Source organism: Cololabis saira, chromosome 20, assembly GCF_033807715.1.
Source record: "Cololabis saira isolate AMF1-May2022 chromosome 20, fColSai1.1, whole genome shotgun sequence".
NCBI lineage: Eukaryota > Metazoa > Chordata > Actinopteri > Beloniformes > Belonidae > Cololabis > Cololabis saira.
The window spans coordinates 26,396,458-26,417,234 of NC_084606.1; the positions used below are offsets into that span (position 1 = coordinate 26,396,458).

The window sequence follows — 20,777 nt, forward strand, 5'->3', positions numbered from 1 at the left end:
CCAGCAGGCTGAGGGACAGCTTTGTCCACCAGGCCGTTAGGAAGCTGAACTCTCTACCAGCTCTCCCCCCCATAATTCCATAAATGTATAAAAAAAAAAAAAAAAAATTACATTTTCCCCTGATCTAAATGACAATACAATTTCATTCAATACCATTCCACCACTGTTTTCATCTGTAATATTATAAGACAGTGTGCTTAAATGCTAAATGAATACTGCATTCAAACTTACACAATGACTCGGGCAGCAACTTTCTCCCACGCCAATTGTCTCTCCTTTGCTGCTGCAGCTGTGTTTTTTATTTCCAAAATATGCTCTCATACTCGCCATACGCACGTATTAACACTTCTAACTCCAGTGGCGTGAAGTATGTGGATCTTCAGATGCAAACTAATGTTTCCTCAAAGGGATTTTGTAAATTGAAATGTTAAATAAAGTAAAAAAAAAAAAAAAGGAAAAGTATGTGGATCTTTTGTTGTCGCCGGTTGCCATGGTGAATCGTTGTATCAGGGCTCCATTGATGATGGCTTTTTATTTTCCTCATGCACGCGCTTAACTCAAGATTAACAAACTCAGAGTTGATTGAACTAACTCATATCCGCTGTTCTGGAACCGAAAACTCAGAGTTTCCTATCTCAGGGTAAGTCAACTCAGAGTTCAGGTTTAGACTCAGAGTTTGTTGAACCTGCTTTCTGGAATACCCCTCTGGTGATTGATTTCCAGCTGAATGGCATGTTTTTACACTTTTATAAAAACTCAGCCATCAATTAAAAGGGAACATATTCATGTCTGCTTAGCAGACATTTTCAAAGTTTTTACCTTTTTTAACTAAAAGCAGCACAACGGAACTTTCAGCTTTTGTTTGGCGGCATCTTTTGGACAAAAGCGGTAGTGCTTTACCAGAAAGAACACTACGTTTCCCATGAGCACCAGCGCGTACTGCCGGAAAGATCTTGTCCCGTCGCGTGCATTTGTTTTGATAGTGAATGAAGACGGGATGCTTTTCTGTTTCACCAAGTGAACAGACGGAACGCAAAAAAAAGATGTTAAACTGCTGGAAAGGAACTGGAATTTACCGGGATACCTTAAACAAGGAAGCCAGGGAGCAGTATATGGAGAAAATAATGATTCTTAATGTTGTGGTACGATTTAGTTAAGGACCCAAATGCAGGAGAGCAGGAGCCAGGAGTTCACAACAAAAAGGGTTTATTTTCAAAAACAAGAACAAAAAGCGCTGCTTTGCAGGATGGCAAAAGCTCCAAGAACAAGAATCAAAAACTACAAACCACATGGGAAACACAGAGGGAGGAAACAGTACGGACCGACAGGGAACAAAGAAATGACAAGACCAGATATACACAGGGGATAACGAGACACAACGAGACACAGGTGCAGACACAATCAGGGCAAATGGGAAACAGGAGGGACAGAACTGAAACTCAAAAACTGGGGGTAAGTGTCAAACCCTGACAATTAACAGTTTGGATCCATATGAAATCCCTACTAAAGAATGGAGCTCCTCGTCAGAACTCCACTCTTTAGAAGGGATTTACTGCCGCAGTTCTGCACAACCCACGTCTTACTACCTTGTTTAGGAGTGTTTGGCAGCTGCTTTGGTAAATGTTTGACTCGCCATGTGTTTCAATAAACTTGTATAATAGTACAACATACAGTACATGTTTTGTATTACTCTTACTTCTCTTTTCTTTTTTTTTGACTGCTATATTATGCTGAAGAGGCTCCGAGGCGTGAGCAATATTTTTGTTTTCCTCATGAGATTATTTTTTTCCTCTGCAGCTACAAATAAGAGTTAATATTTTTTCCTCAACAAACTAGTTTTATCTGAAGATTGGGGTTAATTGTACCACAGAGAGCTGGCCAGCAACTGCGTTTAGCTGGAGAAGTGGGGAATAAAACCCTTTTGATCCGACCCGGTCTGTGTGAGTGTTTGTGGTTTACTGTGTGGAAGTTTATGTTTGGTCATTACAGCCGCGATCCAACCGAGCCGACGACTCTTTCACTCTTTTACTCTGTTATATCAGATACTTGGCATCCGTGGTTCTGCCTCCAAGCAGGAAAGCGGTGAAAAGTTAAACCATTAGCGATCTTTTCCCCACGTCTGTTGTGTGGAGCTGCTGCAGCTACAACACAGCAACGGGTTACCAGCTTCTGCGGAGCTGCGCTCCACGTCCCGCCCATTTTCATCTCGACTACGAATCGGGAAGGAGGGGGAAGTGACGTATGCCGTAAAGCAGTCAAAGCCGTAAAAATTTGTAATTTTTGGGTGTGGCAGGGTTCCTACCATGCTCCTCAAAGTTACATAGTGCCAGTGAAGGCGATACAGACCCCCCCAGACCATGACAGAGGTTTCATTAAACCTGTTGTAAGTTGATGTACCATCACAATGACTCTGGAAATATGATATTAAGGTGGAAAAGTTACATAGTGCCGCTTTAAATCAGTGGAAAAATATATCTGGATGCTATAATACAAAAATTTGGTGACATAATTCACATCAATTCCGACAGAAGCCACCGTCTGCACTACAAAGCAGACCACTGTTCCACTGGAACTCCGTACAGCAGACAGAACTAAAAGTGCATGCTTTGTCTTAGTTCAGATCCTCCTTACCTGAATGTGGGAGGGATTTTGAATAATGAAAATAAGAGTAAATCCTGCAATCAACCACTCTATCGATTGATACAATCATATTACAACAGCATACTAATCTCAAGAAAGAAATAAAATTTAAAAAAACTGTACAAATAAGTTGATGTATATAATGTTATCAGGTTAAAATGAACTTATCCTAACTTAGCTTGCTATATCTTTACTTTTTTTTACCTTTTTACCCCTTTCCCCGCATGCGTGTGTGTGTGTGTGTGTGTATGTTAAGTGTACTGCTGCTAACACTTGAGTTTCCCCATTGAGGGAGTAAAACAGATAAAGAAATCGTGATCTTGAGATGAAAAGCATCTCACCTGTCTTTCAAGGGGTTGTGGCTGAATTAAAAAACCTCAACTACCATTTTGGAAAGTTAATATTTAACAGCATGTTATAATTTTTTATGTCATCTACTTTAACTTCCGTCATTTCATCACAGGTAATGACACTTTCGACTGTGGGGATTAGTACAATTTTATGGTGCCTTCACAGCACAGTTAGTAGTTGGGTGATAGAATATGTGTAATGTTTGGGTTTTATGAAAAAATGTTGTACAGGAGGATCGAAACAATTTGGAGTGCCTAATATTATAATCATTTATTAAAAAAAAAAAAAAAAAACTCTCTCTGTGTTAAATGGTGGACTTTGGAGTGACGTCTGTGTTAAATGGTGGATTTTGGAGTGACGTCTGTGGGATCTGGAGAGGACAAAAGACTTCACCCTTCACCCTTACAAGTAATTATACCCTTATTTGTATTTCTAGGCATGTCTCTGGTTCATTAGCTCCGGGGGACTCAGACACAAAACTGCAGGTGCCATGGGAGCATTCGGGAAATTCAAGTTTATTGCATTTTTGGGATCTATGATTTATGTAATGTTTTCTTACAGAAACTACACGTCTCAAGAAAAAAGAGGTATGTTTGTTTTCTTGTTTTAATCTCCGCTGTTATTTTGTACTTTCAGAGTATTCTGCTCTTTGTTGAGAACAGATATCCTCAGTTTACCTCGTGTTTGAAATATTCCCTCCTCTGCTTGTGGAATTAATTAGATTACATTCACTTTTTCCCAAATATTTAATTTCCTGTTCAGAAAACCAACTTATTACAGGCTTTGTAATTAATTAATCGCAATTTGATCACATATCAATTTTAGACCTGAGACAAATGAGATTTCCTTTTTTGTTTGTTTCAAATGGATTTTTGTATACGAGTGAATGATTGACTAGTGAAAACATACAGGACTGTCTCAGAAAATTAGAATATTGTGATAAAGGTCTTTATTTTCTGTAATGCAATTAAAAAAACAAAAATTTAATACATTCTGGATTCATTACAAATCAACTAAAATATTGCAAGCCATTTATTATTTTAATATTGCTGATTATGGTTTACAGTTTAAGATTAAGATTCCCAGAATATTCAAATTTTTTGAGAGGATATTTGATATATTATTCTTAAGCTGTAAGCCATGATCAGCAATATTAAAATAATAAAAGGCTTGCAATATTTCAGTTGATTTGTAATGAATCCAGAATGTATGACATTTTTGTTTTCGTAATTGCATTACAGAAAATCACAATATTCAAATTTTCTGAGACAGTCCTGTATGTTCAATTTATGAAACAGTTTATTTTTATCAAGGTGGTGCTTCACCAAGAACAAATCAGTGCAATTGGCTATAAAGTGCAGTAAATTAAATATATGCAGTATGCACATGGAATGAGACAGGTAGCCTATAGTCAAGGACCTTCTGTAAACAACACTTAAATATAACAAAATACTTTCAACTGTTTCAAGTACATTCCAAAACATGGAAACACATTAGAAAACAGTGCACGCTTCCATCCATCAGTTTTTTTAAACAAAATTTCCCATCCACGGGACCAACGAGACCCTTTTCGTCTGCAACTTCATTCATCTTTAACGTGTGTGGTAACAACTTAGCTTGTGTTATGACGACGGCCGCACTTCGCTGTAATACTCAATGCACGTTGGTTGCACAACTCTTGAGAGAGAATTGTAAAACGCTTTGATCTCGCCGCGGAGCTTACAATGGGAGTCGACGTAAGTGTCATAACTCTCTCGGTGCGTCCGAAATGCCATACTAAAGTATATACTAAAAAAGTATACTTAAGTTCGGCACACTTTTGAGTAAATATCAGTAAATATCATTATAGTGGAAGTATGCAATTTCGGACGCAGCCTCTCTCTCAAGGGGTCTGGTTGGTCGGTGCGCCATCCGTGTGAAAGTCGCCCCGTGAGAAACGTTCCGAGGGGAAAAAACGAATGCGATTAAAATGCGCTATTTTTTTTAGCGGGCTATTTTTTCTGTAATTAATTAATCGAAATTAACGCGCTAAAGTCTCAGCCTTAATATATATATATACATATTAGTAATTTTAGACCCTTTTTTTAATGCCTTTTTACGATCATTACAGCAGAGAAGATCCATCAGCGACAGGAACTAAGAAAGCAGCTGCTAAAAGAACTCTGTCATGGTGACAAACAGGCTTTTACTCCAATGAATCGAAATTTAGAAAACATGGATCACAGAGAACTGAAGCATTTCATTGTGGATGACAAACATGGCATCATCTACTGTTACATTCCCAAGGTAATGCATCCGCTATCCTTCTCTCTATGATTGCTAAGTGAAATGTACATACAGCGTACTGATATGTCACCTCTAGTTGTGTTGTTTTGTCAAAGACTGATCATTTATATTTGTTTTTCTGGTTTCTGTAAGGTTTAAAAACCTGGTTTTCTTAAACATCATTGGAAAGGAATCTTTGTTTGTACTATTATAGAGCTGGCACATATGGCGTAAAATAAAATACCTGGGGCCTCATTTAAAATGGACTGCGTAGGATTCATACTAAAAGTGCACGTACACCCAAAAGCCGAAAATGCCGGGCGCAAAAAAAAATCTGGATCAATAAAACCATGTGCACGCAATCTTGCGTGCAATGTTCGCTTCATAAATTTCAGTCCAGCTGGAAGGTTGCGCAGCTGAATCCGCCTCATATCCCGCCCTCTACACGCCCACTTCATACCAAAAATTGTATGTTTTTGCATATGAATGAGCCTGCTGAGCATGCGCAGTGGCTTCCTGCAGCCTGTTTGGCTTCAGGATGAATGAGAAGTATCCAGCCACCGTACTGAATTTCACTGAGATCTGAGATCGAGATGTTGAGGATGAGGTTGAGGACAGTAAAACTACAGTATTTTGTGGTCACAGTAAAAGTAGAAAAATAAATAGTAGGCTATAAAATAAAGCGAGTGAGTGGCAGCACGCTGTTGCTGCGCGGAACACCGTGAGTGCCCCGGCGCAACAGTGGGGACATGTCCCTCGTCTTTTCAAAATCATGTTTTTGTCCCCCCCACTTTTTCCAGTTTAAAAACTAACGGTAGGATCAGCCATTAATTGCAACTCATCGACACACCCTGAAGACGATGCGAGAACAGCCCCGCAGCCCCGCTTCACCCCCCCGCTCCCCTTCCTCCTCTCCGGCCTCCCCTCAGAGCTGCTCAGGGCTGATTTATGGTTCCGCGTCACCAACGCAGAGCCTACGGCGTAGGTGCGCGTCACCGCGTACCCTACGGCGTAGGCTCTGCGTCGTTTTAACGCGGGATTCTAATTTAGGCTTACACCCGGCCGCACCTAAAGGTTTCACGCGCGCGTAAAACTCATTATATAAATTAAAAAATCTGTATCCCTTTAGGGAAGAAATGAGGGGCTCCGTGGAGCCCCTAAACGCTCTACGAAGCCCCTCATTTGTTCTGTGCTAAAGCGGTGGGTGAAGGAGGTTCCCGGCGTGTCACCGCGGCTGCAGCAGCAGCAGGGTCCTGACTGACGCTGTGTTTCAAACACAGAGGAACACGATCAGCGCTATCTTATTATAAGTCTGATATATTTTGTGATATGTGATGACATTATTAAGATTATGACATGAATCTGGCTTCATTTCACCACCTCACAGCCTGCGTCGCCAGTTCCCCGTGTCTTAAGTAAATTCTTACGGGAGGGTCAGGGTTGCCGTAAAGATAAGCAGATTTTTCGGTTAGTTTTTTCTTTTTAGATCCCAGCCTTTGCGTAGAAGGTGGATTCCGCATCTTTCAAGCCCTTTTTGTGCGCAAGCAAGCTTTATAGATGAGGCCCCAGAGCTTTTGAACACCACAGGTGAATTTTGATTGTAATTTTCCATTCCCTCTTACACGCATGCGCATACAGGAGAGGAGGAGAGAAGGCGAGGAGCTGGGAAAAAAACACATCCAGGGGTCATAACAAAAGTCTGGCAATGATTAAACACAACTTTGATGTGCTCATTTTTACACAACGTATACGCAGGGATGGAGCATTAAGTAGTTTCTGAAAACAAAACAAAACAAAAAACAACTTCAAAACTACAAACATTTCCAGGAATGCCAGAGCATGTGTCAATTTGGTTCTATACAGAGTTCAGGCCCAAACTTCCTGTCCTTACATTTCATGAATGAATTGTTAAAAAAATGACTTCACAAGCAAAACTCAGGTTTTTTATTGTGACATCCCTCGGAAGCACAGATTCATCTCCTTAACATCTGCTCCACAAAGATGTTTGCAGTAATATTCATTAGGATTTAACTCTGTTTTAGTGTAAGAGAGCCTGGTTCCTCCATGGTCTGTGTTAAAGTTTACCACGACAGATTTGTAAGAAATGGCCCGTAATTTGCCAGTCAGCTACTTTACGTCATCACAAAGCACCAGCACGGCGGTAGACTCTGTTTGGTGTCTCCTCTACAGGTGGCGTGTACCCACTGGAAGAGTGTGATGTATGTTCTTAACCAGAGTGAGCCATATCCTGACCTCACATCCCTCCAAAATGTCTCAGTCCACACTCCGAACATGTTCCCCCTCCTCAGCAGCTTTTCAAAAACCGAGATTAAGGTCAGTTCATACAGCCACATCTGTACACACCTGTAATCAATAGACGATCTGATGTGTCGTCATCTTTCCTGCAGGTGAAGCTTAAGCATTACACCAAGTTCCTGTTTGTCCGTGACCCATTTGTCCGTCTCATCTCTGCCTACCGGGACAAGTTCGGAATAAAAAATCAATATTTCTATGAGCTTTTTGGCAGGGACATTCTGCGTCTCTATGGTAACGAAACTAATCCACCAAAGACAGCCCAGGAGGCGTTAGCATCAGGTCTGCGCCCCTCATTTCACAACTTCATTCAGTACCTACTGGACCCAAAGACCGAGAAGAAGGTGCCCTTTGAGCCCCACTGGAGGCAGATGCATCGCCTGTGTCACCCCTGCCTCATACAGTAGGAACATGTTTTCTGGTTTGTCTGGTTCCACCGTCATTAAACAAGAAACAGTTCTACAACTTATTTAAGGAAAACTATAATTTAGATAAAAAAGCTTGGTTTGTTTATCTTTCCAGGTATGATTTTGTTGGCCACCAGGAGACTCTTCAGGAAGATGCTCAGCAGCTTCTAGAGATCTTGAAGCTGCACAAGGACATTAAATTCCCTCCCTCGTATGTAAACATGACGTCTCCCGACTCTGTCATGAACTGGTTCAGAACGGTTCCTCTGGAGGACAGGAGGAGGCTGTACAAACTTTATGAGAGGGACTTTAAACTTTTTGGCTACCGAAGGCCATATGAACTGCTCGATGGTTGAGATGAAAGCTTTAAACAGTTTGCACCTGGAAGACGTTGTAGATTATGAATCGTGAAGAGTGGAGTTGTGATTAGATGAGAAGATGTGAGTTCTGGAAGTTCTAAATAGTGCTGGCCATTTTACCCAAATAGTAATCACATGAAAATAACAAAAGAAATGTATTCTGAAGAGTTGAAAAAGAAAGGAAATAAAGATGCTGGCTTTAGGTGATGGCTTTACACATAATTTCATAAATGTCACTAAACCATTGGGTCACAGGGGTGGATAAGTTTGAAGAGAACCAGGATGATCACCTAAGTAGATGTCCATTTCATTACAACACCGAAAATGACTGACCTATTACATTATATTAAATGGATCTATTTAGCTTGAAGAAACTTTGACCTATATATGTTTTAAAACATTTTAGTTTAAGAAGAATTACCTGCTTTCTACCTCAGTGTACTTTTCTGCTGTGTTAATGCAACGAGACAAAAGGCCCAAGAATGTATGCGGACCTTCAGCAAACTCCTGCATCCCCAAAAAAGCTCTTAAAAACAGTTTTTCTCCAAATGTCGCTTTGGTTTGAGCACAATTCGACTACTTTCATAGTTTAAAAAAAAAGTGTTTTTGAGCCTCGAAGGAACATCTTAATTTTGATAAATTGAGACTACTTGGCAACTGATGTGATGCTCTTGAGATGCCATATCTAAAGATGAAGGTGTGGATAAGAGTGAAGACCATGGCGATGGTGCGGTCTGTGTGCCTCCTCCCCTCTTGACTCTTGTTTTACGTGGCGCGGTGTCCGATCACCTCACCCTAATGAACAAACCGCCTCGGCTTCCAAACATCAGAGAGGAAGGTTGGTTTCCCAGGAAAAACCTAAAGTTTTTAAATGCATGCACAGTGTCCATTCCTTACTGTAAACATCAGCTGCTAAGCCATCGTTAGTCTGACAATCTCCTACTTAGACTGACAATAACTATAATCTTGTTTTTCCTGATTTGGTTGGTTATGAATGTCAAGCTGTGCCTTATTTTTTTTATCACTAACCTCATACATAAACAGGTCCCAGGATTGAAAGCTAAAGGCTAAAAACAGAACAAACAGAACCATAAAACCGGCTCATTACAGCATCGTGACTGAACAGTTTTGGAAAGCAGAGTACATGAATACAACATATGCATATTTCACATATTTCTGTTTTCCAGAAATATAAAATGTAGATGTACTTGCTGTGAGGTGGTTCATAAAGACATTTCAGATATCCTGTAAATCATACAGGGCAATTATAACTACTGTCCAACCTGTAAAAAGTTAATCATTATAAGTTTATCATATGTGATCATACAAAGCTTCTTACTTCATTAAAACGTTCTCTTTTATATAATTGTGTAATAAAGATGTAGTTACGAAATTAACCGATGAATATGCATTCTTTTTTTTATGTGGAGGTTTTCCTCATTATTTTCAGCACAAGCTAGGACTATATTAGATTAGACCCGGATTAAGGCTTCGCATAATGTTTCTCCATTCTATCATAAACACTATATAATCCAGCTCACACGGCAAACACCTGCTGTTCTCACCTCTACCATCAGACCAGTGTTTATGTTGGCTGAAGACGAATACTGAGTGATCGCTCTCATAAAGGAGAAAGTCTCGATGATTTGTACACGTACAGTACATGTTGTTAAAAGCACGTATATTTCAGAGGACTGTTTCATAAAACTAGGATATGATTCCATGAATTTCATGATTTCATGATTCCCATTTTATTTTGTCTGTTTTGGATTTCTTTTTAAATCAGCCACTGATTAATTTTGACATTCAGTCAAGTACTATTATTATTTTAATATTGCGACGGTTATCATAATCAATTTTACAATTATCCATGTGGGCATTGTTACTGTTCTGAAGATGCTGTTGTCAGAAAGATCTTTAAGAGACTATCCATGTGTTGAAGGGATTGGAGAAATGACTGATAAAGAAGAAAAAAGGGTTGTCATCAAATCAAGTCATATAAGTAGCTCCAAACACGTGTCGTCCTTCACAATGGTGTGCCCATTTTTAAATGACATTGTCGGTGATGAAGCACTTATATTGAGAATGTCTTTCAGATGAGTGTTAATTTGTGTGCTTTGTTTTACTATTGGCTGCAGTTACAAAATGCATTTCACTGTAAATTGTACTATATATATATATATATATAACCATCATTGTGACAAATAAAGCTTATCTTATCAACACAGCTGCTGAATGTGTGTGTAGCAGGTATGTGCAGGTAGCACTCCAGCCATCCCAGAGGAGAGGAAAACTGCAACAGTGATCTCTCCCGGTGGCAGTGGAGTGACTTTTCTGATAAAACCATAATTCATCCATCTGATACATAATGCGGGTGCAGAAAGATGTGAATAATGGCGCTTTTATACTAGTATCTACTCAGCGCGACTCGTCTCGCCTCCACTCGCCTTGTCCTCGTTTGTTTTTAGACACCCAGATGAGAAGTAGGAGGTTGGAGCGAAGCTGCTGTGACGTATTTGATTGTGTGATCTAAATGGAGAAGACAACAACACTAAAGATGTAGAACCTGGAGGAGATGATATATGTGCTACTTGGTCTGTGACTTGTGTTCGATATCAAGTTAAAAAATGAGAGTGAAAGAAGCTTCAAGCGGCGACGCTTTTTTTTTGTTTGTTTGTCTCGGCGCTGATGAAAAGTCAGCTGGAGCCGCGAGCAGCTATGAAGTGACAGAGCTCCTGGTAGATCTGGTCGTTCCTTATCGCCCGTCTAGATCCCTTTTTAATTCTCTCCTCAGCCACCAGGTTTATGAACATCTGCACCTCAGAGTTGGATCATGAAACAGACGTTTGCGCTGCCATTGCCTGTAGAATAAAATCGCTGCGAGCCGCTCTTGCGCTGATTCCCGCTTCCTGACTCAGACGTCTGACTCCCAACCCCCCGACCAATCGGTGGCGTGTATTGTGGTGACGTCAGATACAGCCGACTCAGCCCTTAGAACCTCGGCAGAATAGATACAGAAAAAGTGTCTACTCGTTTCACCTCCACCCGCCTCCACCCCTAGTGTAAAAGTGCAAAACGGTGGCGTGGCGAGTCGCGCTGAGTAGGTACTTATGTAAAAGCGCCATAAGATTACTTTATGAGTAAGTCATGCAGGTAAGTTAAATGTAGGTAACGAAGAGTGACAGACCCCATGATATGGTATTACCCTTAATCTTTCTTGCCTTGCCTTAGCTTGCCTTCTTTTTGGTTTGCTACAGCCTCTTATCTGCCCTTTTCTTCTATTTTGTTACTGAATGCAAAAAAATTAAAATGTTCAATAAAATATGCAAAAATAGACATTAAAAGAGAGCGATCCTTTTCACTGTTCACTTTTAACAGTAGGCTAGCTGACGCATTGGGGAATTGTCTTGGTGGCTTTTACATATTTATCTGGCTCAAGATAATATGTTTGTCAGGGTAGAGATGAGTAGGACCCAGATGCAGGAACCAGGCTCTTACTTCGAAACACAATGGATCCCTACTGAGTCCTCCCACTCATGACACTGTACCAGTCTGTTTTGTTATTAGACAGAATTATTGACCAAATTGTATACTCCTAGTAAGAGTTGTTTTTTACCTGTTATGTTTGTTTCTTTAGGTTGAAGTAATGTTCAGTTTGGAAGAAAACTGTTTTCTGTTGCTTTGATTCCCCTTGAACAAGACGTCTTTCCTTGGGACTGGAAGCGTGGAGAGGTGCACTTCATATTATGTCTAGTTTCCCCTAGACAAGGGGCATAACACCTTGCAATGGTACTGAGTTATGTGGTCTGTTATTTTCACAAAATTCTGATACCTTCAGAACAAGTACTTTAAAAACAGGATCACTTTAACACATGGGACATTTGCATAATTCAAAAGCAGCCTGCCTGCTGAAACAGGATTCGCTTCAAATTTTTGAGTGAAATTCACGATATAATTAGTTTTTGAAAGTTAAATCATAATACAGTCATTCATTATACTTGTAATAATGTAAGTGTAGCCCTCCCAACCAATTCTATTTTATTTCAGCTTAGTCACGGAAAAATCCTGTATACCTGATGACACCTCAAGCATGGGAGCTGAATTGGAGGGAGTCCACGAAAATAAGAACGTTTAACTGGGTCCACTTAACCCTAAAGCGTATGACTCTTACTAGGATGCAGAGAGGCCTGGTTAGCTGATCTTATCGCTACATAATAATAATAAACACTCCCATGCAGATAGCTTTAACACACTACAGCCCTGATAACACCACATTCAAATAAACATTTATGACTGCAAACACGTTCAACAGGAATAAGTGTTTATTTACACAAAAAAAACATATGGCTTCACTTTAACCTGGTGACCCTTGAGCTCAAACTAAAATGAAAATAAATACCCGGGGTTTTGCAAGTCAATTATGGTACCATATTGTTGGCGCGCTTGTTGAGTTAGAGCTCATATCCTTGTGAAAGTGTTTCTCAGTACTCACGAATAACCGTAGTCCCCTCAAACCCTCGCTCAGAGGAGTAAGGTGGAAAAACGTGATGAAAACCACGAGCCCTACTGCCCCATCCCCATGCAGCAGCAGCAGTCTCCCTGGCGACAGCGTGGATCCTGAGCGCCCTCTACAGCAGCAGCAGATCAGCAGCAGGCAGGCATGTAGGTCTTAGACACACTAAGCATAAAGTTTTAAAACACTAATAAACTCACTGTTCGTTCTCATAAATTTCCATATTGTTACCCGATCAAAAATGTTCATACTCACTCAGGAAACTCGGTGCACAATATTTCTCCGTCACACACTCCTTCCAGTTAGCCGAGACGCGGCTAACGTTAGCTCTACACGCACGATAATGGCGTCTCGGACACTCAGTTCACTCTCCCGGCTATAACAGCTCTGAACTTGCTCACTTACTCAATGGGTACCAGTAATACTCAAAACAGACCCTCCGGTTTAAGATATCAATAACATAGTAACTTTAAACGGTCTCATAAAACTTCCAAATACTTTTCATTGTCGTCTTTTTTTTCCTCGTCTCATCTCCGTTACCAGCCTCCAGTCTAAAGCCGAGGACACACCAACCTGACGTTGCCCGCTGTCGGCCGACTGCTGTGTCGCCTTGCGTCGCCTGTGTCGGGCTGGGTCGGGCTCAAAGGAAGCACTAGACACACCGCAAATAAAAAAAAATAAATTCAACGTGAAATTGCATAATGTGAAGTTTTGTTATCATTGTACTGTTTGCAAATGTTAATTTAAAAAATAAATAAATAAAAATAAAAAAAAGACCAACTTCCGGTATGAACTTCCGGTCTGGACCTCCGGTATGCATTGGTTTTGTTTTTTATTTGAGTAATACTCTTTATATGTTATAATTCAACGTTAAATTGCATAATGTGAAGTTTTGTTATCATTGTACTGTTTGCAAATGTTAATTAAAAAAAAATAAATAAATAAAAAAAAATAATATATTAACGAAGTGACCAACTTCCGGTATGGACTTCCGGTATAGATGGAAGTATGGCGGCGCCCTTGTCGGCCATCTTGCCTGCAGCCAGGTACTCTTGACCAGGTTAGGTTCAGAGCGTCTGTTACTACGGTAACTGACCGAGAGCTTAAGTTACCCCTCTTTGTGAAACAGGCTAGAGTTACCTCTCTTTCTCTGGTTTGAGTTACCTCCCTTTGTGAAACGGAAAACTCAGAGTTTCCCTCATTTCAGGGTTAACAGACTCAGAGTTTTCACTAAACCTGCTTTGTGAAACGGACCCCTAGACGCTTGATCAATAAGGCTGGTCTTCAATCTCTGTTTAAAACTACTAATAGACAGTGAAGATTTTGCAATACGTATATGAGAATTCCAGAGTGAGGCACCTCTGTCTTTGATGGAGAACTGACTGTTATTGGTATGACTGAATGAAGAATGGAGATCCTCAAATTGTCTGGTATTATAGTTATGAATTTGTGAATTGGTCTTAAAAAAATCTTTGAAAGTACTTGGAAGCATATTTGCTTGGGGATCTTAACGGTTACTTTTACGCCTGAAAAGATGTTAAAACGTAATAAAGTGGCATATTAACAGCGCTACAGCTGAAATTAAAACAGCTTCTAGTCTGCTATTAAATCTCATCTTTCGCTGACGTTTTGGTGCGAAATGCATTCTGGGATACACTGTAGCACACTGCTGTGTGAACGGTCTGCTGGAGCAGCGTACTGAATCGTTCATTTAGTAGGCAGTATACAGTGCATACTTTGCAGTATGTAGCATATAGTGCGGTAGTGTCCGAATTCGGAAACAGCCTACGTGTCCTCTTATCCTTCACCGTTTGTTTACTTTCGTCACTTCCGTTTCTCTTCTCGTGCACTGATTCGCTACCTGAACACCCAATCAGAGTGAGCTGTTTGACGGACCCGCCGACGCCGACGACGCCGATTCAACATGTCGAATCGGCTGAAAAGCTCCTGACGGGAGGCCGACCTGTGGCGTCGTGCGGGACACACCGGGGAAACTAGCCCGACAGAAGCGCACCGACGCTCATCGACGGCCCGACGGCCGACAGTCGGCTTGGTGTGTCAGGGCCTTAACGTCTTCTTTCTCGTCTTTTCTTAGCCCCACCCCCCTCCGAATCCGGTAGGTAGCTTACACCCATCTCTGACAGGCACCGATTGGCTAAACAACAGACTGATACCTGGCTAATCAAATAAAAAACCAGAAACATCATGAGACATTCACACAGACATTTTACTACCTTACCCAAATGAAAGGTACTTATTTTTTTCCTCTCTATTAATTTAAACTTAGTTCACCATGGGACTAATTTAACCGGCAGTATTTCAAAATATACTGAATATTTGTAAACTGAAAACATAATAAACAACATCAACATCATTAACAGCAGGGCGCTACATACGTTTGAAAAATAAACATTCGGTTGGCCTCATCCAAACAGGCTCTGATTTTTTTTCTACCACGATGAGAAAGAAGGACCTTGCACTTACTGTAAATAATCTAAATAAATAAACAGACTAAGTAAATAATTACTAACTAAAACACATACTGACATACCTCCTTTTAAAGAACTAAGAGATAAAATAGTCAGGGCATTGCACGCCGCAGAAACCTACCACTATAAGAAATTGATTACTGAAGTAGAACGGGAAAACATAAATATTTTAACTAATCTAATCTCATATTTACAAAATACTTTGGTGACATTGAACATTAATGGAGGAGTAAGCAAAGAAAAGACTTAAATTGCAAATTAGTTTAATACATTCTTTCTCCAATCACCAGGAATTGTCTGCTAGTGTCCAATACGCAATTAGAGTTTCACATAGGAGAGATAGACTAAAAGAAGATTGAACGCGTCATCAGGTAAGTTGAAGACAACTTTGACATGGACACTTAAATCAATCCAAAAACATGCAATTCCTTTCATTCAATGTTGAGCCTAATGGCTCAACAGCGCCCCCTAGAAAACTTTGTTCTTCAAGCCCCACAATACGGTTTGATGTACATGCACGAAAATCGGTACACACCTGTATCATGTCACAACTTAAAGAAAAGTCTCTTGGCGCCATGGCCGAAACTGAACAGGAAGTCGGCCATTTTGAATGAATCGTGTAATTTTGGCGCAATTTATGCCATTTCTTCGACCGCTTCTTCGCCCGAACAGTAACGTGCACCCAGGTGTGTTATACATCAAAATTTGCGTCTCGATCCTGCGACGATGTGCATTACTTTTCTCAGTCAAAAGCGTTACCATGGCGACGATAGATGCCAAAAAGCGCGCCCCCACTTCATCTGGTTGGTCCATATTTGATAGTTTCTACTTTCTGCCATAACTTTTGAATGGTTTGACATAAAGACGTCGTGGGTGGTGTCATCGAACTCGGTTTTGAGTATTTGCCCTTCATTGGCATGAATTAGCCCTGCCCCTTTTTCTGATTGGTCGATATTTGATAGATCCTACTTTCTGCCATAACTTTTGAATGGTTTGATATAGAGAGTCGTGGGTGGTGTCATCCACTAAATGTCCAGGCCTGAAGACATCTACATGCAAGTCATACAAGCGCTTCCACTGCAGCACGCCTGAACGTGCACAAGGGTGCGAGGGCCCGTTCATCGCCGCTTGCAGCTTTAATTATTTATTATTATTGTTTTGTTTTGTATTCACTACTGTTTCATGTTTGAAATAAAATTTCAATTCAAAAATTTCAATTCAATGGAGTGTCGGTAGAGAGCCTACACATTCACCTTCCTGGGGACCACCATCTCCGCAGACCTGTCCGCAAACACCAACGCTGTGGCAAAGAAGGCACAACAGCGTCTGCACTTCTGGAGAGTGCTCAGGAAGAACGGCATCAGCCAGAAGCTGCTGAGCGCGGTCCATCACCAGAGACAACCCCCTTCCTGCCCACCACCTGTCCGACCTGCTCCCCTCTGGCAGACGGTACGGGCGCACCAGAACCAGGACAAACAGACTCAAAAAACTGTTTCTTCCCCAAAGCCATCACCTTCCTCAACACACATCTGACCACCATCACACAGAAATCTTCTGGGCATTAAATACTTTTTCTTTTTTTACTTGCACTTTATATAAGGAGTAGCACCTGCGATGAGGCACATGTAATTTCGTTGTTATGAAATATGAACAATGACAATAAAGAATCTTGAATTTAGAATTGTGACTCAAGTACAATGTGCGATTATTACTATCACCTATGTTGTTGTGCAGATAAATACAGTTAAGACATTTCCAAATATACAAGTTAGAAAATGGGCTTTGTTACAATGTGAGTCATAGTGTTATATTTTATTTTAATCTTGTTTGATTTTACTGTACATGTCTTACCATATGTTGGATTACCTACACTCTCAATAGCTGTAATGTAGTATAAGCCTGTACATGTCTGTAAACCTTGCTTTAAATTGATTTTAAATGGGAAAGGGTCAAAGGTTGCAAATTAGCAATAGCTACAAACCTGTATCAATGGCATCTACCTCAGTTTTTTACTTTGTGTTGTCAAAGGCAATGGTTATGCATTCGGTCATTATCCCTAACAGAAGAAACGATAATAATAATGAGATAAATGATGCAACCTGGTCTCTTTTAATAGCAATTAGAAAATAGGGAGGTTAAATAGCCAATAGGCATACCGGACAATATTCAATCAGGGGTGTATTTGTCAACACCCCAGCAATGGTGGCAATCTGAACCAGTGAAAACCACAGCCAACCCAGAAACCAACTAAACGAGAGAACGACACAATCATAAAGTGATCAAGAAGAAAGAAAACAGTTTTTCTCAACAGAATATCATCTCAAGAAAGCCAAACAACAAAAACAATAACTAGCGAGAACAAGATTTATGAAGTTAAAATTAGCGTTTTCTATATATAACAAAATAGATACTTGATAACTTGTGAACTCAATATAAAATGCATGTTGTGCAGGGAAGCCTCTATTAACTCTATTAAGGTGTGGCTGAATAACAAGACCCAATGAACAATCTTTACCATAATGTTCATATTTGTATTGTCTTCAGGGATCATATTGCAAGTCACTCCACCACAGACGGTGAAGCGTAGAGCAGTATCAAGAGAATCAGACACGCTACTGGACACCTTCGCTAAAGGGTGAGTAGTGGGATGATAGAGTAATCTTTAGGTTTCATGACAAACCAATGTACATCAGGATCAAAATAATCATGCTGGCTTAAACTTTTGGTATATCTCATACTGATTTGGTAAAAAAAAAAGAAGTTATTTCTTCGTCAGCTGTAATGAATTTGGAGTAACATGCAGGGCTTGAGGGGAATAAAAGACTTGAAGTCTATTCATACACGTATTTGTACCGTTTTTAGTATTTTCTTTGCCTGTTTTCAGTTCAATAGCTCTGGGCGACACAGCCACAAACCTTCAGATGCCATGGCAGTATTCAGAAGATTCCTGATGTTCATCCTGTTTGTTGGTTTTATGCTTTTTATTTTCCTGTCACCATACAGAAGCAGTATGTCTCAAGAAAAGAGAGGTATATTTGTGTGTCTGTGTGTTTACTTTTAAATATAAATAGTTATATATATATATATATATATATATATATATAGATAGCCTATATGAAATGTAAACTGAAATGTAAAGGTTCTCCAATCACCCCTGATATCGCTTTTGAGCAATCTTAGATTACATTTAATGTCACACTTTTTAACGTTTGCTAAGTAGGGGGTTGCTGTGTCACTTTTAACCTAATGTGTGCTTTCCCTCTTGAGAAATGCAACTTTACAACATAATTCAAAACTCATAATTTTATTCTTACTCATTTTTGACCGATTTTTGTTTTCCAAAAAAGTATTTCATTCCTATCATCACAACAGCCGAGAGCGTCCATCTGCGACAGGAACAAAGGAAGCAGCAGTTAAAAGAAGTGTGTCACGCAGACAAAGAGACATTTTCTGAAATGAATCGCAGTTTAGAAAACATGAGTCGCTGGGAATTTCAGAATCTCATTGTGGATGACAAACATGGCATCATCTACTGTTACATCCCTAAGGTAACGTACCTGCCATCCTTCTCTCTCATGTTACACTGTTTATTTTATATGATTGTAAAACGTAGCCTTGCTAAGGAAACGTGGCTGCCGATTGTTCTTACCTCATCGCTGTAAAGGTTGCTGAAGTTGAGCTGAATGTTAAGTTTCCTCCTCTTCTAATTTGAGCCATGCTTGTCCTGTATGGGTTTAGGTGTGTGTTGATCAGCCTGTATGTGGGCGTGTCTTGGTGTATGAGTGCTGGGTCATTTTGGCCATGTCTCTGTGCCTGGATATGCTGGCTTTCTGTCGCATGGTTAAATACACCGACACACCCTCATATTAGCAGGTCGATTATTGATATCGATTACATTGTTGTTTTTTTCCCTGAAAGCACTTTATTGCATATGCTTTTTGAAAAGTTTAAAGCCACATCAGTGGTGCCACAACTTCTTCGCAAACCAGCATGCAGACTCTTCTGTATCTTGAATACAGGTGGCCTGTAGCAACTGGAAGAGGGTCATGTTTGTCCTTAGACACAGTGAGCCATATCCTGACCCTGCATCCATCGATAGGGAGTTTGTCCACACCCCGAACATGTTCCCCCTCCTGAGCCGCTTTCAAAAAACAGAGATCGAGGTCAGTTCTTACATTTGTGCATTCCTGAAAGTCACAAATAGAGGGCTGACGTTATCTAATTTGCTCTGCAGGTGAAACTTAAGCATTATACCAAGTTCTTGTTTGTCCGTGACCCATTTGTCCGTCTCATCTCTGCCTACCGGGACAAGTTCCAGCACAACAAAGAAAATGAGTACTTCTATCAGTATTATGCAAAGCTTATAATGAGGGTTTATGGCAACCAGGCTAATCTGCCAAAGACAGTGGGCGAGGCGTTTGCATCAGGCGTGTACCCCTCATTTTACAGCTTCATTCGGTACCTACTGGACCCAAAAACAGAATGGAATCAGGCCTTCGAGCCCCACTGGAGGCAGATGTATCGTCTGTGCCACCCCTGCCTCATACAGTAAGACCTTTTTTTTTTTTGGATCTTCTACATCTCGAGTCCACTGGCATTAAACAATGTGATGAAACATGCTCTCAAATAACTTTAGACTTTAAGTATAGACAAAAGTTAGGTTTGTTTGCTTTTTTCTTGCAGGTATGATTTTATTGGACACCAGGAGACTCTTCAGGAGGATGCTCAAGAGCTGCTGAAGATCTTAAACCTGGAGCACTACATCAAGTTTCCTCCCTCCTATGAAAATATGACGTCTCCTGATTCCGTCACAAACTGGTTTAAAACAGTACCCCTGCAGGACAGGAGGAGGCTGTACAAGATTTATAAGAGAGACTTTAATCTTTTTGGCTACAAAAGGCCAAATGAACTGCTTGATGTTTGAGTTCAGGAAATCAAAATAACTTCATTATTCATGTCCACATCTGATGTCATTCTGAGCAGCAAAGAGCAGCTGTGCAACTGTTTCAAGAACGGCTCTTGTGTGGTGTATTATATATGCAAGTAGAGGCGTCTTTTCATTTAAAAAATGTTTAAGAAATAGAATGATTCGTCTTTTTGTCAGGGATTTGGGCACACATGAGATGAACATTTCTGTCATTTTTTTCATTGTATTTGCATTCAAGAAAAGAAACTGCTTTAAATTGGTCTTATTTCTGTATTTTCTGAGCTTAACAATCAAACAAAGTAATGTTTAAATTTGAGGAATGCACCTACAGAAAATGTTTTGAGTATATTTATATAATCCACAGCTCTATTACAGTCTAATTCTTGGCAAGAAACTCTACAGACAATGGGGGATTTACAGTGTGATTCAATTCCATGTGAGAGGTAGCTGAGACTTGATCCATGCATTTCAGGTGCACTTGCTCACAGCTGAATGTCAAGAGGGTGTAGACGA

At 40.3% G+C, this 20,777-nt stretch overlaps 2 protein-coding genes across 6 annotated transcripts; both read left to right on the forward strand.

Annotated features, from left to right (window-relative positions):
• Positions 1–3,123: 3,123 nt before the first annotated feature.
• LOC133420661 (carbohydrate sulfotransferase 12-like) lies at positions 3,124–9,732 on the forward strand. 5 transcript variants are annotated; one of them, XM_061710421.1, is made up of 6 exons: positions 3,288–3,399; positions 3,553–3,578; positions 5,102–5,277; positions 7,447–7,590; positions 7,665–7,972; positions 8,092–9,732. In XM_061710421.1, exons 3-6 carry the CDS (start codon positions 5,185–5,187, stop codon positions 8,330–8,332), a joined length of 786 nt encoding a protein of 261 aa, XP_061566405.1. In that variant the 5' UTR covers positions 3,288–3,399; positions 3,553–3,578; positions 5,102–5,184; the 3' UTR covers positions 8,333–9,732. The 5 variants fall into 5 exon arrangements, with proteins under 5 accessions (XP_061566404.1, XP_061566405.1, XP_061566406.1 ...); XM_061710422.1 differs by having other exon boundaries at positions 3,362–3,476; XM_061710420.1 differs by lacking the exon at positions 5,102–5,277 and having other exon boundaries at positions 3,124–3,399.
• A 3,150-nt stretch (positions 9,733–12,882) lies between these two features.
• On the forward strand, positions 12,883–20,292 carry LOC133420494 (carbohydrate sulfotransferase 12-like). Its single transcript, XM_061710187.1, has 6 exons — positions 12,883–12,997; positions 16,617–16,786; positions 18,685–18,885; positions 19,357–19,500; positions 19,572–19,885; positions 20,021–20,292. Exons 1-6 carry the CDS (start codon positions 12,883–12,885, stop codon positions 20,259–20,261), a joined length of 1,185 nt encoding a protein of 394 aa, XP_061566171.1. The 3' UTR covers positions 20,262–20,292.
• Positions 20,293–20,777: the final 485 nt, after the last annotated feature.

What these genes read in the sequence shown, in the direction of transcription:
- LOC133420661 (XM_061710419.1), top strand. Translation starts at nt 3,482, where the DNA reads ATGGGAGCATTCGGGAAATTCAAGTTTATTGCATTTTTGGGATCTATG. An exon ending in TCTACTGTTACATTCCCAAG is followed by an intron (nt 5,278 to 7,446) that starts GTAATGCATCCG and finishes TCTCCTCTACAG; the next exon opens with GTGGCGTGTACCCACTGGAA. An exon ending in TGTCACCCCTGCCTCATACA is followed by an intron (nt 7,973 to 8,091) that starts GTAGGAACATGT and finishes TTATCTTTCCAG; the next exon opens with GTATGATTTTGTTGGCCACC.
- LOC133420494 (XM_061710187.1), top strand. Translation starts at nt 12,883, where the DNA reads ATGAAAACCACGAGCCCTACTGCCCCATCCCCATGCAGCAGCAGCAGT. An exon ending in TCTACTGTTACATCCCTAAG is followed by an intron (nt 18,886 to 19,356) that starts GTAACGTACCTG and finishes TCTTGAATACAG; the next exon opens with GTGGCCTGTAGCAACTGGAA. An exon ending in TTCAAAAAACAGAGATCGAG is followed by an intron (nt 19,501 to 19,571) that starts GTCAGTTCTTAC and finishes TTTGCTCTGCAG; the next exon opens with GTGAAACTTAAGCATTATAC.